The 15222-nt window shown below is 64.7% G+C and overlaps 3 protein-coding genes across 3 annotated transcripts; 2 read left to right on the top strand and 1 right to left on the bottom strand.

Annotated features, from left to right (window-relative positions):
- Nucleotides 1-1441: 1441 nt before the first annotated feature.
- On the top strand, nt 1442-3546 carry LOC136006734 (dromaiocalcin-1-like). The gene is made up of 5 exons (XM_065664801.1): nt 1442-1687; nt 2073-2167; nt 2242-2421; nt 2857-2962; nt 3379-3546. The coding sequence occupies exons 1-5, from the start codon at nt 1621-1623 to the stop codon at nt 3444-3446; spliced, it is 516 nt and encodes a 171-aa protein (XP_065520873.1). The 5' UTR covers nt 1442-1620; the 3' UTR covers nt 3447-3546.
- Nucleotides 3547-3723: 177 nt separating this feature from the next.
- LOC136006721 (C-type Lectin CRL-like) lies at nt 3724-5868 on the bottom strand. The gene is made up of 6 exons (XM_065664794.1): nt 5754-5868; nt 5594-5665; nt 4957-5090; nt 4746-4886; nt 4314-4428; nt 3724-3934 (listed from the first exon to the last, which is right to left on the bottom strand). Exons 2-6 carry the CDS (start codon nt 5658-5660, stop codon nt 3867-3869), a joined length of 525 nt encoding a protein of 174 aa, XP_065520866.1. The 5' UTR covers nt 5661-5665; nt 5754-5868; the 3' UTR covers nt 3724-3866.
- A 4195-nt stretch (nt 5869-10063) lies between these two features.
- LOC136006746 (struthiocalcin-2-like) lies at nt 10064-13564 on the top strand. The gene is made up of 6 exons (XM_065664810.1): nt 10064-10110; nt 11062-11146; nt 11396-11490; nt 11962-12129; nt 12209-12314; nt 13400-13564. Exons 2-6 carry the CDS (start codon nt 11086-11088, stop codon nt 13465-13467), a joined length of 498 nt encoding a protein of 165 aa, XP_065520882.1. The 5' UTR covers nt 10064-10110; nt 11062-11085; the 3' UTR covers nt 13468-13564.
- Nucleotides 13565-15222: the final 1658 nt, after the last annotated feature.

The raw sequence follows: 15222 nt of genomic DNA, 5'->3' as shown, positions 1-15222 counted from the left end.
TCGCAGGCTCCTGGCACCATCGCACGGGCAGCAGATGAAGGGCGCAGCCGGTGACCGGTGGTGCGTGCTGTGCTGGTGGCTGTGATGTGGGCTGTGCATTGGGGCACGGTGCCCCAGAGCCACCGTCCTGCCGCGGCTGCTGCATCCACTGGGGCTGGGCTGGCGCTGGGATGTGGGGAGGGCTTCACAGCACCCCGGTGCGGCACCGCCTGGGCCCGGGGGCTCTGGGGACAGTGTGAGAGACACACAGCACCCACAGCTCACAGCCTGCCCCCGGCACCCACAGCTCACAGCCTGCCCCCAGCACCCACAGCCTGGACCCACAGCCTGCACCCACAGCTCACAGCCTGCCCGCAGCACCCACAGCCTGCCCCCAGCACCCACAGCCTGGACCCACAGCCTGCACCCACAGCTCACAGCCTGCCCCCAGCACCCACAGCCTGCCCCCAGCACCCACAGCGCCCGCAGTGCACACAGCCTGTGCCTGACATCCACCCCTGCCTGCGCCCTGCCTGCACCTCCTCCTTTCGCACCCCTTCGCACCCCTGCCTGCTCGCGGTGCCAGAGGCAGCAATGTCCCCGTGCCGAGGGACCCGCTGGGGACGTGCCCGGGAGGTGTCACTGGTGTCCCTGCGGCGATGTCCCCTCTGTACGCACCAGCCCCAGCCCCCCGGCCGCGTCCTGACTCTCAGCCAGGGCTGGGGGTGTCACTGCGCGAGCAGCCCTGGGGAGACTTGCCCAGAGCTGGGCCCGTCCTGCACCTGCACTGGGTGACATCCTGCACCCCACACCTGCACTGGGTGACATCCTCACCTCACACCTGCACTGGGTGGCATCCTCACCCCACACCTGCACTGGGTGACATCCTCACCCCACACCTGCACTGGGTGACATCCTGCACCCCACACCTGCACTGGGTGACATCCTCACCTCACACCTGCACTGGGTGGCATCCTGCACCCCACACCTGCACTGGGTGACATCCTGCACCCCACACCTGCACTGGGTGGCATCCTGCACCCCACACCTGCACTGGGTGACATCCTCACCCCACACCTGCACTGGGTGGCATCCTGCCCCCTGATGTCACATCAGGGCCCCGTCCTGCACCCAGATGTGCACTGGGGGCCCAGAAGCTGCAGATGGGTGAATCCAGGCTGGGTCCTGGTGAGGAGAGCGACCTGCTGGAGCATGGCCGGAGCCATCGTGTGTCCATCAGGAGCGTGCCCGGAGCTGTGACGCGTGTCCCTGGGGAGCGTGTCCCGAGCCGTGACATGGATCTGTCTGGAGCGCGTCCCGAGCCGTGACACGTGTCCGTTGGGCTCATGTCGGGAGCCGTGACGCGTGTCCCCTGGGAGCGTGGCCGGAGCCACCACGCGTGTCTGCCTGGAGCCGCCGCGGTGCCGGGTCCTGCTCCTTATCTGATCCCGGCTGGGCAGCGCGCCCAGCGCTGGTGTGTGGGTGCCACCAGGAGCCCTGGGTGCCGTGGGCGCTCCCGTCAGTGCAGGTCACACACGGTGTGGTTCCCCGCCGTGTCCCATCACCCGTGTCCTATCCCCCGCCCATCGTCCCTATAAAGACCTCGGCCTGCTCCAGCCTCCCAGTTCGGCGCAAGTCAGGATGGGACCCGCGGCTCTCCTGGGGCTCTGCCTGATCGGCTGCCTGGTGCTGAGCCCCCGGCTGCAAGGTGAGACCCCGCAGCGCCCCAAAACCTGCCTTTACCCTGCAGCACCCGCTACACCCAGCACCCTGCAGCACCCTGCAGCACCGCCTGCACCCAGCACCCTGCAGCACCCTGCAGCACCCGCTGCACCCAGCACCCTGCAGCACCCTGCAGCACCGCCTGCACCCAGCACCCTGCAGCACCGCCTGCACCCAGCACCCTGCAGCACCCTGCAGCACCCCCTGCACCCAGCACCCATTCAGCACCCCCTGCCTGCACCCTCTGCCATCCCCAGCTCCTCAAAACGCAGTGATCCAGGGTCAGCCCCCTAAGCAGGGGTCTGGCCGCAGCCGGGGCTATGGGCAGGGCTATGGGGGGGTCCCAGGGCTGACCTCAGTCCCCATTGCAGGGGTGCAGGCGGGGCCGTGCCCGCGCGAGTGGCTGTCGCTGGGGGGGCACTGCTATGGGTACTTCGGGCAGGAGCTGAGCTGGCGCCGGGCAGAGGTAGGTGCGGGGTCTCTGGGTTTGTGCGTGTGCGTCCATGGCTGCGGTCCCCCCCGACCTGCCTGTGCCCCCAGGCCTGGTGCAAGGCTGCCCGCGGCGGGGGGCACTTGGCCTCGCTGCACACCCCCGAGGAGCACCGGGCGCTGGCGGCCTTCATCAGCCGGAGTCAGCACCAGCAGCGGCACCGGCACCAGCACCCGCAGCGCGAGGAGGAGGACGATGATGACAACGTCTGGATTGGCCTCTACCGGCGGGTGGGTGCCCCTTGCGATGCCCCCAGTGCTGCCCATAGCGCATCCATCCACCCACCCACCCACCCACCCATCCGTCTGTCTGTCCATCCATCCATCCACCCATCCATCCATCCATCCACCCATCCATCCATCCATCCATCCATCCATCCATCCATCCATCCACCCTATCTCTGTCCCTGTCCATCTCCCTCCTTGCCCATCCCTGTCCCTGCATGTCCCTGTCCCCATCCTTGTCCCTGTCACTGCCCATCCCTTCCCATCCCTGTTCCCATCCCCGTCCTTGCCAGTTCACGTCCCTGTCCCCGTCCCTGTCCCCGTCCCTGTCCCCATCCCTTCCTGCCCCATCTCTTTCCTGTCCCTGCTTGTCGCTGTCGCTGCCCATCCTTGCCCCTGTCCCCATCCCCGCCCCTGCCGCTGACCCGTGGCGGTGCCCAGGGCCAGGCCTGGTCCTGGGTGGACGGGTCCCGGCGGCGCTACTCGGCCTGGGACGGGGACGACGGGGCCGCGGGGCCGCGCTGCGCCGCGCTGGAGGATGCGGCCGGTGAGAGCCCGACAGGGATGGGGGGGGGATGCGGGTGATGGAGGGGATGGGGCGTGATGCGGGGTACTGGAGGGTGGTTGGGGGTGATGTGGGGCAGCTGGGGGCAGTTGGGAGGCAGTTGGGGGTGGTTGGGGGCACTTGGGTGTGGTTGGGTGCAGTTGGGGGTGTTTGGGGGCAGTTGGGGGTGATGTGGGGTAGGTGGGGGTGGTTGGGGGAAGTTGGGGGTGTTTGGGGGCAGTTGGGGGTGATGTGGGGCAGGTGGGGGTGGTTGGGAGGTAGTTGGGGGTCGTTGGGGGTGATGTGGGGCATGTGGGGGTTGGGAGGTAGTTGGGGGTGTTTGGGGGCAGTTGGGGGTGGTTGGGGGCAGTTGGGGGCTGTTATGGGGCCTGGCCCCAGAGCTGGCGCCTCTCCTGCAGGTTTCATGTCCTGGGACATCGAGTCCTGCAGCGAGAGGAAACCCTTCCTCTGCAAATACGCGGCCTAAGGAGGGGCACCCGGAGACCGGCGTCCCCCCCGTCACCCCCCGTCACCCCCGGACCTCCACGTCCCCCCCCCTACAATAAAGTCCCCCCGAGCACCCCTGGCCCCGTGCGTTCTCTGCTGTGTCCAGGGGGGTCCCCCGGGCAGCAGGAGCCGCCCCATGGCAGGGGGGTCCTCGCAGCCCCGCTTGGCCCCGCTGTCCGCAGCCACGGGGAGCGGGCGGTCTCGGGGGTGGCACCGGCGGAGCCCCCTCGCGCGGTGGGAGGAGAGCAGGCGGGGGCTGGGTGCTGGGGACGAGCTTTATGGGTGCCAGGGGTGCGGGGGGGGGCACGGGGAGGCGCACGAGGGAGCGCGGGGCTGGGGGCGCGCCGCGGGGTGCAGGCGGGAGGGCTCCCCAGGGTCCCCCCTTCGAGGGCGCAGCCCCTCAGAGCCGGTGCTGGCACACGAAGGAGAACTTCCTGTCGCAGGGGTAGTCGTGCCACAGCTTGAAACCTGGGCACGGGCAGAGGGTCGTCAGAGGCACCGCCTGCACCCCCCAGCACCCCCCTTCCACCACCGGCGCACCCCTTGCACCACCAGCACCCCCAGGCACACCTCAGCACCCCTCTTCCACCATCGGCACCCACCAGCACCCCCTTTCCGTCAGCAGCACCCCACGTCACACTTTTACATCCATCACCCCACCTCCATCACCCCCATCTCCACCATCCCCATTTCCATTTTCCACCTCCATCATCCCATCCCCGTCACCCCACCTCCGTCACCTCCATCACCCCTTTAGCACCGACACCCCAACTCCCCCACGGTTACCACGCACCCTCATGTCCCATGTCCCCCTGTGCCCCCATGCGCCCCTGTCCTCGCGGCTCACCCGAGAGGTAGTGCAGCACCACACAGTCCTCGTTGTCCCACATGTTGTTGGGCTGTCCCGGGGCCCAGTGGGTGAAGTCTAAGGCTGAGTTATCCGACCACTTCCACTGCCGGGACTGGAGGCACATGGGGGTCCGTGTGTCTTATGGGGGTCAGTGGGGCCGTGGTGTGTTCATGTCCCCATGCTGTGTCTGTGCACCCATGCTGGGTCTGGGTGCCCATGCTGGGTCTGTGTGTCCCATGGTGTGTCCGTGTCCCCACGTGTGCCTGGGTGCCCATGCTGGGTCTGTGTGTCCCATGGTGTGTCCGTGTCCCCACGTGTGCCTGGGTGCCCATGCTGGGTCTGTGTGTCCCAGGCTGTGTCCACGTTGGGCCGGTATCCCCCATGTCCCCACAGTGTCCCCGTGTCCCGGGTCAGCCCCACATCACTCACGTGCTCCTCGTCATGGAGCCCGATCCAGATGTTGCCTGCGGCTTGGCTCTGGCTCTGCAGGTACGCGGCCAGGACGCGGCCGGTGCCTTGGCTGTGGATGGAGGCCAAGTGCCCCATGGGCCCGTAGCGCTCGCACTCAGCCTGGGGGCATGGGGATGTCAGCACCCAGCACCAGCACTCCCAGACACCCCCCCCGACCCCCCGGACCCACCTCAGCCTCGGCCCACTTCAGCTGCTGCTGGAAGAACCCATAGCAATAGCCCCTGAAGTAGCGCCAGTTCTGGGGGCAGGAGGCTGCGACCCCCCCCTGCACAGTGGCAGGGGCCGGGGGGGCACCCAGGCACCCTGCAATGCACCAGGCACACAGTGATGGGGGGCACCCAGAGCACCCACTGCTCCCCAAACCCAGGGTCACCCCCCTGGGGACACCCCCTTCATGGGACCCACCATCCAGGGACACCCCCATTTCCCTCAGGGGAGTCCCTGCGAGGGGTTCCATGGGCAGGGCTGGGACCTGGGTTGCTATGGGATGGAGATGAGGATGGGATCAGGGACTGGGGACCAGGGGCTGGGAATTGTGGAGCAGGGAGTAGGAACTGAGATCTGGGAGCAGGGACTGGGGCTGGGAATTGGGGTTTAAGGAGCAGGGAGTGGAGATCAATGAGCAGGGAGCAGGGAGCTGGGAACAGGCAGCTGGGATCAGGGAGGAGGTATCAGGGATGTGGGATGAGGCCTTCGGGATCAGGGGGTCAGGGATGGGGGTGTTGTGGCTTCGGGGTTCAGGGGTTCAAGGGATCGGGGTTTCGGGCGCGACCCGGGGGGGTCCCAGGGCCGGGCTCGGGAGTCACCTCCCAGGCAGGCAGCGAGGAGCAGGCAGCCGAGCAGGCGAGGCGGGAGCCGGGGCCCTGAGCGCATCCTGCCTGCGGGTGGGACAGCGCCAGCACGATGGGTGGGGCTGTGGACCCCAAGGCTGGGGGCAGGATGGGTGCGGGCTCCCGTGGCACTCACCGGTCAGCTCCGGTGCGTCCCTGGTGGTCAGTGGGTGCTGCGGCCCAGGCTGGTCCCTCGGTCGCTCCCTGTGTCCCAGCTGGTCCGGCTCCAGCGCTCAGAGCTTTTATGGCTGCTCCAGGGGCGCGTTCCTGGAACCCCCAACTTCTGCTTTCCTGGAATGGGGCTGGTATTGCAGCACCTCTGCAACGGCTCTGATGACACCAGTGAGACCAGCGGCACCAGTGACACCAGTGGCACCAGCAGCACCAGTGAGACCAGTGACATCAGTGAGACCAGTGACACCAGCGACACCAGCAGCACCAGTGAGGTCAGTGAGACCAGTGGCATCAGTGAGACCAGTGACACCAGCAGCACCAGTGACACCAGTCACACCAGCGACACCAGCCACACCAGCAGCACCAGTGAGATCAGTGAGACCAGTGGCATCAGTGAGACCAGTGACACCAGCAGCACTAGTGACACCAGTGACACCAGCGACACCAGCGACACCAGCAACACCAGTGAGACCAGTGAGACCAGTGGCATCAGCGAGACCAGTGACACCAGCAACACCAGTGACACCAGTGAGACCAGTGACATCGGTGATACCAGTGACATCAGTAAGACCAGTGGCACCAATGTGACCAGTGACACCAGTGAGATCAGTGAGACCAGTAAAACCAGTGAGACCAGTGACACCAGTGACATCAGGGAGACCAGTGACACCAGTGGTATCAGTGAGACCAGTGATATCAGTGTGACATCAGTGAGACCAGTGATATCAGCGTTAACAGTGACACCAGTGGTATCAGTTAGAACCAGTGGCACCAGTCAGACCAGTGGCACCAGTGACATCAGTGACACCTCCTGTGGGGCAGCAGCAGTGGGACCGCAGTGTCCTGGGGAGCGGATCATGGCATGGGATGGGTTGGAGGGGAATTACCATGGAATCAGTGCACCAGCAAGGGAGGGGACAGCAAAGAAGCTCCGTGTGACCACGCGTCCCCTCCCTGCGCTGCTGCTCACGCCCTGGGGGTTCTGGGCTCAAGCGCACACGGGAGCCGGGCCATGGGGAGCTTCTCCTCCCCCAGCGGGCCAGGTCCTTCTCCTCAGGCTGTTCCATCCCTTACCCCCAGCCTGGGTTTGTGCTGGGGGTTGCCCTGACCCGGGGCAGGACCTTGCACTTGGCCTCGTTGAACTCCATGAGGTTCACGGGGTGCCACCTTTTCCACCTTGAATGTTCAGCTCTGGGCCCCTCACTGCAAGAGACATTGAGGGGCTGGAGCGGGGCCAGAGCAGGGAATGGAGCTGGTGCAGGGCCTGGAGCCCAAGTGTGATGGGGAACGGCTGAGGGACCTGGGGGGTTCAGATGGAGAAGAGAAGGCTCCGGGGGGACCTGATGGCTCCCTACAAGTGCCTGACAGGAGGATGGAGCCAGGAGGGGCTGGGCTCTGCTCCCAAGGAACAAGGGATGGGACAAGAGGAACCGGCCTCAAGCTGCCCCAGGGCAGGTTTAGATGGAGCTGAGGAACAATTCCTGCCCCAGAGGGTGCTCAGCATTGGAACAGGCTGCCCAGGGCAGGGCTGCAGGCACCGGCCTTGCAGTGTTCATATCCTGTGGAGATGAGGCCTCAGTGCCATGGGGCAGTGGTGGCCTTGGCAGTGCTGGGAACGGTTGGACTGGATGAGCTTAAAGCTGTTTTCCAGCCTGGTTGGTTCTGTGGTTTTAAGGTTCTATATATGATCTGTAGGCACCTGTATGTGTTGTATAGGAGCACATACATATTATGTAGACACTCACATATGTTGTGTAGGAGCCCATGCGTGCCATATAGGAGCCCATATGTGATGTGTAGGAGCCTGTGTATGTCGGGTAGGGGCCTATGTAAGCTGTGTAGGAGCCCATATACGTCGTTTAGGCACCTGTTTGTTGTGTAGGAGCTTGTTTATGTAGTGTAGACACCCATATGCTTTGTAGTGCCTGTATATGCTGTGCAGGAGCCCATATGTGTTGCATAGAAGCCCATATGTGACGTGTAGGAACCCACATATGTTGTGTAGGAGCACATATATGCTGTGTAGGAGCCCATATGTGCTGTGTGGTCCCTCCTGGCACCCGGCACAATTGCCCTTTGGCTGTGCTGATGCTGCTGCTCCTCATCCTCTCATGTTTGGGGAACACACAGACACATTCTGCAGTGTTCTGACCCCCAACACCACCGCAGCTCACCCGGCTCCAGCACCCAGCCCAGGGATGCCCGGGCCATGACATGGCTGGAGAGGGGGCAAAGACCATCACCATAACCAAAATGGGGTGTCCTGGTGTGTTTATCACCTCCAGCATCTCCCTTCAGCACCGGCCATGCTCCCCCTTCAGCACAGCTGGGGCTGAGGCTGGTTTGTGACCGTTGTGATTGTCGGCTCTTGACACAACCAAGACCCAAAGGCTCACTCCCCTGCATCTCCTCTGCATCCCTCCTCTGCATCCCCCCTGCATCCCCCCTGCATCCCCCCTGCATCCCCCCTCTGTATCCCCCTCTGCACCCCAGCATCCCACTCCACATCTACCCCTGCATCCCAGCATCCCCTCTACATCACTTCTCCCTCCGTCCCCACTTTCAGCCACCCCATCCCCATTTTCCACCCCAGCCACCGGCTGACATGGCTCTGAGAAGCATCACCGGCCGTTGCCCACTTCTGCTTTCCTGGAAGGGCGGCTTGTCCTCACTATCATTGTTCTCGTTATCAGCGTTATCTCTATCACCGTTATCGTTATCACCGTTACCGTTATCAGCGTTCTCGTTGTCTCGGTATCCGGCGATCAGCGTTGCCGCGGTCCCTGGGCCCTGTCAAGTGCCGCAGGCTCCAGCCCGGGCGGCTCCTTCCCCATCAGTAGCTTTCCATTACAGCCGCTGCCCCGCGCTGCCTGCCAAACCAGGGCGCTGAGCACCACGGCTGCGTGCCTATCCCCATAGATGGGTATCAAACCCCATCGCTGTGTGCCGAGTCCCCCGGCAAGCGCTGAGCCCCAGCCCGTGGCACCGCGGGGAGCTTCTCTTCCTTTCCGGGCCGTGCAGCGCCGAGCCCTGGCGCCGGTCCCGCGGCCGCTGCAGGGTTTGATCTCGGGGCGTGAAGCGCTGCGGGAACCGGGCACGGGACCCCCGGGTTCGGAGCCAGCGACACGGAGGCACCCAGGAACCGGCACCGCGGCCAGGGGGTGAGGCTGCGGTGGGGCCGGGGTCACCCGCTGGGGCTGTCCCTGCAGAGCATCCCCGGCCCTCATCCCGCACGGAGCTGGGCATCCCCTGCCCTCATCCCGCACGGAGCTGGGCATCCCCTGCCCTCATCCTGCACGGAGCTGGGCACCCCCTGCCCTCATCCTGCACGGAGCTGGGCACCCCCTGCCCTCATCCTGCACGGAGCTGGGCATCCCCTGCCCTCATCCCGCACGGAGCTGGGCATCCCCTGCCCTCATCCTGCACGGAGCTGGGCATCCCCGGCCCTCATCCCGCACGGAGCTGGGCACCCCCTGCCCTCATCCCGCATGGAGCTGGGCACCCCTGCCCTCATCCCGCATGGAGCTGGGCACCCCTGCCCTCATCCCGCACGGAGCTGGGCACCCCCTGCCCTCATCCCGCAGGGAGCTGGGCATCCCCTGGGCATCCCCTGCCCTCATCCCGCAGGGAGCTGGGCACCCCCTGCCCTCATCCCAGGGCTACAAAGTGCACATCCCTTGCACAGCACACTTCCCAGTGGAGCACCCTGAGTTCTGGATGCTTCTCCCTGTGCCCAGAATCCCCGTTACTGGTGATCAGCACAGCGGCAGCACCCACCAGCTGTGCAGGAGCCAGCATGAGGTGAGAGGCAGCACTGGTGGTGTGGGACACACAGCACCCTCTGCACACACAGCACCCACTGCATCCAGAGCATCCACTGCTCACGTTGCTCCCATGGCACGCGGCACATGCGTCACGCACGTTACGTGCATCACACGCGGCACGTTCGGCACACGTGGCACAGGTGGCACAAGTGGCACTTGCAGCACATCACACATCACACACTGCACACGCAGCACACGCGTCATGCAGAGCCCATGGAGCCTCTTTCATCTCTCCCATCAAAGGCTTCGGGGCCACGCGTGGCTGAGCTGCGGCACTGGGGGCCGGTGTTTCTGTGGGGCCGGGCCCGGTTGCGTTGGGCTGATGCTGTGGGGCCGGGTGACGCTGTGGGGCCGGGTGACGCTGTGGGGCCGGGTGACATGCGGCCCTGGGGTGACACGGCGGGTGGCTCCCGGGCTCGGCATGGATAAATCTCCCCGGAGCAGGCGGCGGTGCGCAGGTCCGGCCGGCGCCGCGGCAGCACCGAGCACCGACACGTGAGTCCCTGCGGCCCCGGGGCTCGGGGGCTGCGGCTCTCCCTGAGGCTGCTCTGGGCGTGGGGCGGCCGCTGCCCCGCTGGAGACCCTGCGCCACGGCCCTGCACCCCAGACCCTGCGCCCTGCACCCCAGACCCTGCGCCCTGACCTCTGCTCCTTGCACCCCAATCCCCTGCACCCCAAATCCCTGTAACCCTGCTCCCTGCACCCTGCTCCCTGCATCTACGTGCCTGCTGCTCACTCCTTGCACCCCTGCACGCTGCACCCCAACTCCCTCTGTCCTGCACCCCTGATCACTGCATCCCTGCTCCCCCTGCAACCCCACTCTGCAGCCACAGCCATTCAGGCCCCTGCAGCCCTGTATGACTGCACCCTTGTACCCTGCACCCCTGCACATGACACCCTGCACCTTCTGTCCTGTATCCCAGCACTCCTATACCACACAGCATGAACCTGAACCCATGCACCCCACACTCCACACCCTGCACCCTGTCTCCTTGCGTTCACCACATGTGCTGTTCCTCACACCATGCACCTCTGCACCCCAAATCCCTCTGTCTTGCAGCCCTGCTCACTGCATCTCGCTCCCCCTGCAACCCACACTCTGCACCCCTGCACCCCATGACACTGCAACCATTGACCCTGCACCCCCCCATAACCCTTCATCTCTCCTCACTCCTTGATCCTGTACCTTGCACCCCATAACCTTTCACACCCCCTGCACCACTACACCCCTTCTTCACTTTGCACCCCACAACCCTGCACCCCATAACCCTGCATCCCTGTACTCCCGGCTCTGCATCCCACTGCTGCTCCCTGTGTGCTGCTGGAGCACCCTGACCCCCAAAGCTGCACCCCACAGCCTCCCCCCTGGCCAGGCTGGGGTGCCCATGCCCCTGCCATGAGGTCTGGGGGCTCAGCATGGAGCTAAGCATCCCCCATCCTGCCCAGTGCCCCCCCCCCGGGAAGGGACTGATGGGCCCCACCAGGACACTGGGGCTGCTGAGCTGCCTCCTGCTGCTGCCCCGGCTGCACGGTGAGTGCAGGGACACAGAGACACACAGGGGACGTGGGGTACATGGGGTACATGGGGGGCATGGGGAGATGGCAATGTGGGGAGACACAGGGGGACACTGGGAACGCAGGGGCACATGCGGGGACACAGAGGGACACGGGGGGGGGGACATGGGGAGACAGAGAGCACGAGGGAACAAGGGGAGGACACTGGGGACATGGGGTGCACAGGGGGGCACGGGGAGGACACTGGGGCCTGACACCCCTGCAGGGCAGGACGTGGCCGCCTGTGCCTGGGGCTGGGTGTCCTTCCAGGACGGGTGCTACCGGGTGTTCTGTGAGGAGCTCAGCTGGACACAGGCAGAGGTGAGGAGGGGCCTGGAGGGACCAAAGTGGGGGGCGGTTTGGGCCACGACCCCAGTTCTGCACCCAGCCCCCAGCCCCTGTCCCAGCCCCCAAACCCTGACCTAACCCCCAGTCCCATTCCCAGACCCCAATTCCCAGTCCCAGTTCCCAGTCCCAGTCCCAGTCCCCAACCCCTGTTCCCATTGCGGGGACATCCCCCCACAGCCCTATTTCTGCCCTGTGCGGCACTGTGGGCACCGCAGCACTCATTCTGCCCCCCCTCCTGCTGGGTGCAGCCAAGGGGGGACCAGGGGCTGGGTTGGAGCTTTGGGGCTGGGATGAGGATGCGGGGTCTGGGGCGGTGTTTGAGGAGCCAGGGCTGGCTCGGGGGCAGGCACTGGTGCTGGTGCCCAGGGCTGATGCTGGTGATGGGGGCTCAGGGTCAGGTCCCGCGGTGGGGCCAGCACCGGTGTCACCCCCGTCCCTCCACAGGCCTTCTGCCGGCGCTTCGGGGCTGAGGCTCACCTGGCGTCGGTGCACAGCTCCGCGGAGCACCGCACCATCGCCACCATGCTGGGCTCCGGCCCCTGCGACAGCGACGAGGACGACGAGGACAGCAGCAGCGGTGGCCTCTGGATCGGGCTGCACCGTCCAGCGGGGGTGAGCGCAGGACCCGGCCCCCCCAGCACCCGCCATGTTCCGGTGTCACCACTGCCGTCACGGTGTCCCCCCCTTGCAGAGCCACCGCTGGCACTGGTCCGACAGCTCCGAGCTGGACTATGGCTCCTGGCACCAGGCGCCCGCCGCCGAGAAGAGAACTTGCGCCGCCCTGCAGGACACGGGCGGTGAGCGCCACACCGGGGACATGGGGACACGGGGACACGGGGATATGGGGACATGGGGATATGGGGACACGGAGACACGGGGACATGGGGATATGGGGACACGGGCACATGGGGGCATGGAGACATGGAAACATGGACACTGACATCCCCCACACCCCCATCCCCGGCCATCGGCATCCCTGGTCCCTGGCACCACTGGTGACCACTGGTCACCACTCTCCATGGTGACCGGCATTCCTGGTCACCAGCATCCCGAGTCAATGGGTGTCCCCAGTCCCCCTGGCCCCCACCAGCACGGTGGTGGGTGGCACCTGGGTGTGCACACCCATGAACACATGCGCACACACATACATGTGCACAAGCACACACATGCTGTGCGGGATCAAACACGCACATGTATGCGCACGTATGTGCGCACTGCGTGCACACACACACACATGCACACACACGGGCACACAAACACACATGCACACAAACACATATGCACACACACAAACGTGCATACACACATGCACACAAACACACGTGCACACACACGTGAACACATGCACACACATATACACACACACATGCGCACACATGGGCGCACACACATGCACACACACACGTGCACACACCCTGCACACACACACCTGCACACACACACATGCACACACACACATGCACACACACACGTGCACACACACATGTGCACACACACGTGCACACACACACATGCACACACACATGCACACACACGTGCACACACACACAGGTGCACACACACGTGCACGCACACACGTGCACACACACACCTGCACACACACACATGCACACACACACATGCACACACACGTGCACACACACGTGCACACACACATGTGCACACACACACATGCACACACACACAAGTGCACACATGTGCACACACACACGTGCACACACACACATGCACACACACACGCGCACACACACACGCGCACACACACACATGCACACACACGCACACACACACATGTGCACACACACACATACACACACACACATGGGCACACACACACACATGCACACACGCGTGTCCCGGTGACGGCCACGTTCCCTTCTAGATCTCAAGCCCTGGTTCAGCGACTCCTGTGCCAAAAGGAAACCTTTTGTCTGCAAGTGCAGCGCCTAAAGCTGCACCGGCACCCAGCACCAAGCACTCAGCACCCCTGTAGGACTGCACCCAGCACCCTGCTCCCTGCCCGTGGTGCAGCCGGCCACTGGCCGCAATAAAGGTCCCTGAAGCCATCCTGGTCTGTGCCCTTCATCCCCCCCATGACCCTGTGCGTGTCCCTGTGCAACCATGGAAGCACAGACGGGGCACCCTACCCCAGAGCCTCACCACCCGCACAGCACAGAACTCCTTACATCCAACAAGCTTCCCTTTGCCAACCACCCTCCCCAGGCCCATGCTGCCAGCCCCAAGCTGGCCAGGCCATGCAAGGACCCTCCTGGCCGCTTCCAGGCTCGGGGGTAGGACAGGGAATGCTGCCTGGAGCAGCAGGTGAGCTGTGCACCCACCGTGCATCCTGCAGTGGGGCTGGGGACATGAAATGCATCAAACAGCTCCACGGCGCAGCTGGGGGCATCCAGAAAGCCCTGGATGAGCCGCGCTCTTCTCTGGGACAAGATGGGACAAAAAGGAATGGCTTTAACCTGCCTGAGGGGAGACTGAGCTGAGCTCTTAGGCAGAAGCTCTTCCCTGTGAGGGTGCTGAGGCGCTGGCACAGGGTGCCCAGAGAAGCTGTGGCTGCCCCATCCCTGGCAGTGCTCAAGGCCAGGTTGGACACAGGGGCTTGGAGCAAGCTGCTCCAGTGGAAGGGGTCCCAGCCCGTGGCAGGGGTTGGAGCTGGAGGAGCTTTAAGGTCCCTTCCAATCCAAACCAGTCCATGTTCTATGGTTCCATGTGGTACTGTAGGAGGTGCCTCAGTGTGACCATGACGTGGGTTTGGGGAGTTGCAGGCGGTGGCTGGGCACTGCCACAGGTCTGTTCCAGCCTGGATCAGGCTCATCCCAGATGCTCAGTGGGATACAGGTGCTCACCAAAGCCCGTGCTGCCGGAAGCATAGAACGCCCTTACAGCAGGCTCAGAGGCTGCTGTGTCAGAGCCCGAGGCTCGCCTCTGTCAGCCTGGGAGACGCGACATTTCAGAGCCCCACAGCAGCTGCTTGGACGCTGTGAGCACAAGGAGAGAGAGCTGCTCCTTCTGCCGTCATCCGAGCTGGGAAACGCAAGCCTCATCCTGCGTCTGTCCGGTTTTAGAGCTCCCTTGGACCACCAGCTTCCTACCGGCCAGCCCGGGATGGCCATGAAGGGAACAGGAGGGGATCCAGCCCATGGGACATGGCACAGAGGAGCAGTCCTGGGAAGTACCAGCTTACTCTGTGGGCGGCCACAGGGGACTCAGTGCAGGGGCAGGATGCAGCCAGGCAGGGCTCGGTGCAGGGGAAGGTGCAGCCAGGTCCAAGCAGACCCCAGCTGCAGCTATTGCACTCACTCCAGGAGCACTGCTGGGCATTGGGAAGGGTGACAGGGGATAAATGCTGGGTGCTTTGGTGGTGTCAGCGAGGAGCAGAGGCTGGATGGAGCCTGGTTTGCCCTCTGCAACCCAGCCCTGACCTGCCACGGCTCATCCTGGCTGGGGACAGGGTCCCTGTGCCCAAGGAGCCACGTGCTCAGCCATGGCCTCATCCAGAGCTTCAGGCTCCTCGTGCTGGACCAGCCCACGGTGCACTCTGCAGACAGGGACCCACCTTGAACCCAGCTCTCCAGGCGGTGGGGCTTGGAGCACACAGAGAGCCAGATCCAGAGAAGGGAATGGAGCTGGTGCAGGGCCTGGAGCCCAAGTGTGATGGGGAACGGCTGAGGGACCTGGGGGGCTCAGATG

Source organism: Lathamus discolor, chromosome 1 (genome assembly GCF_037157495.1).
Source record: "Lathamus discolor isolate bLatDis1 chromosome 1, bLatDis1.hap1, whole genome shotgun sequence".
In the NCBI taxonomy this organism is placed as follows: Eukaryota; Metazoa; Chordata; class Aves; order Psittaciformes; family Psittacidae; genus Lathamus; species Lathamus discolor.
The sequence above is the reverse complement of the archived record's forward strand: the minus strand, read 5'-3'. Positions and strand labels throughout refer to the sequence as shown.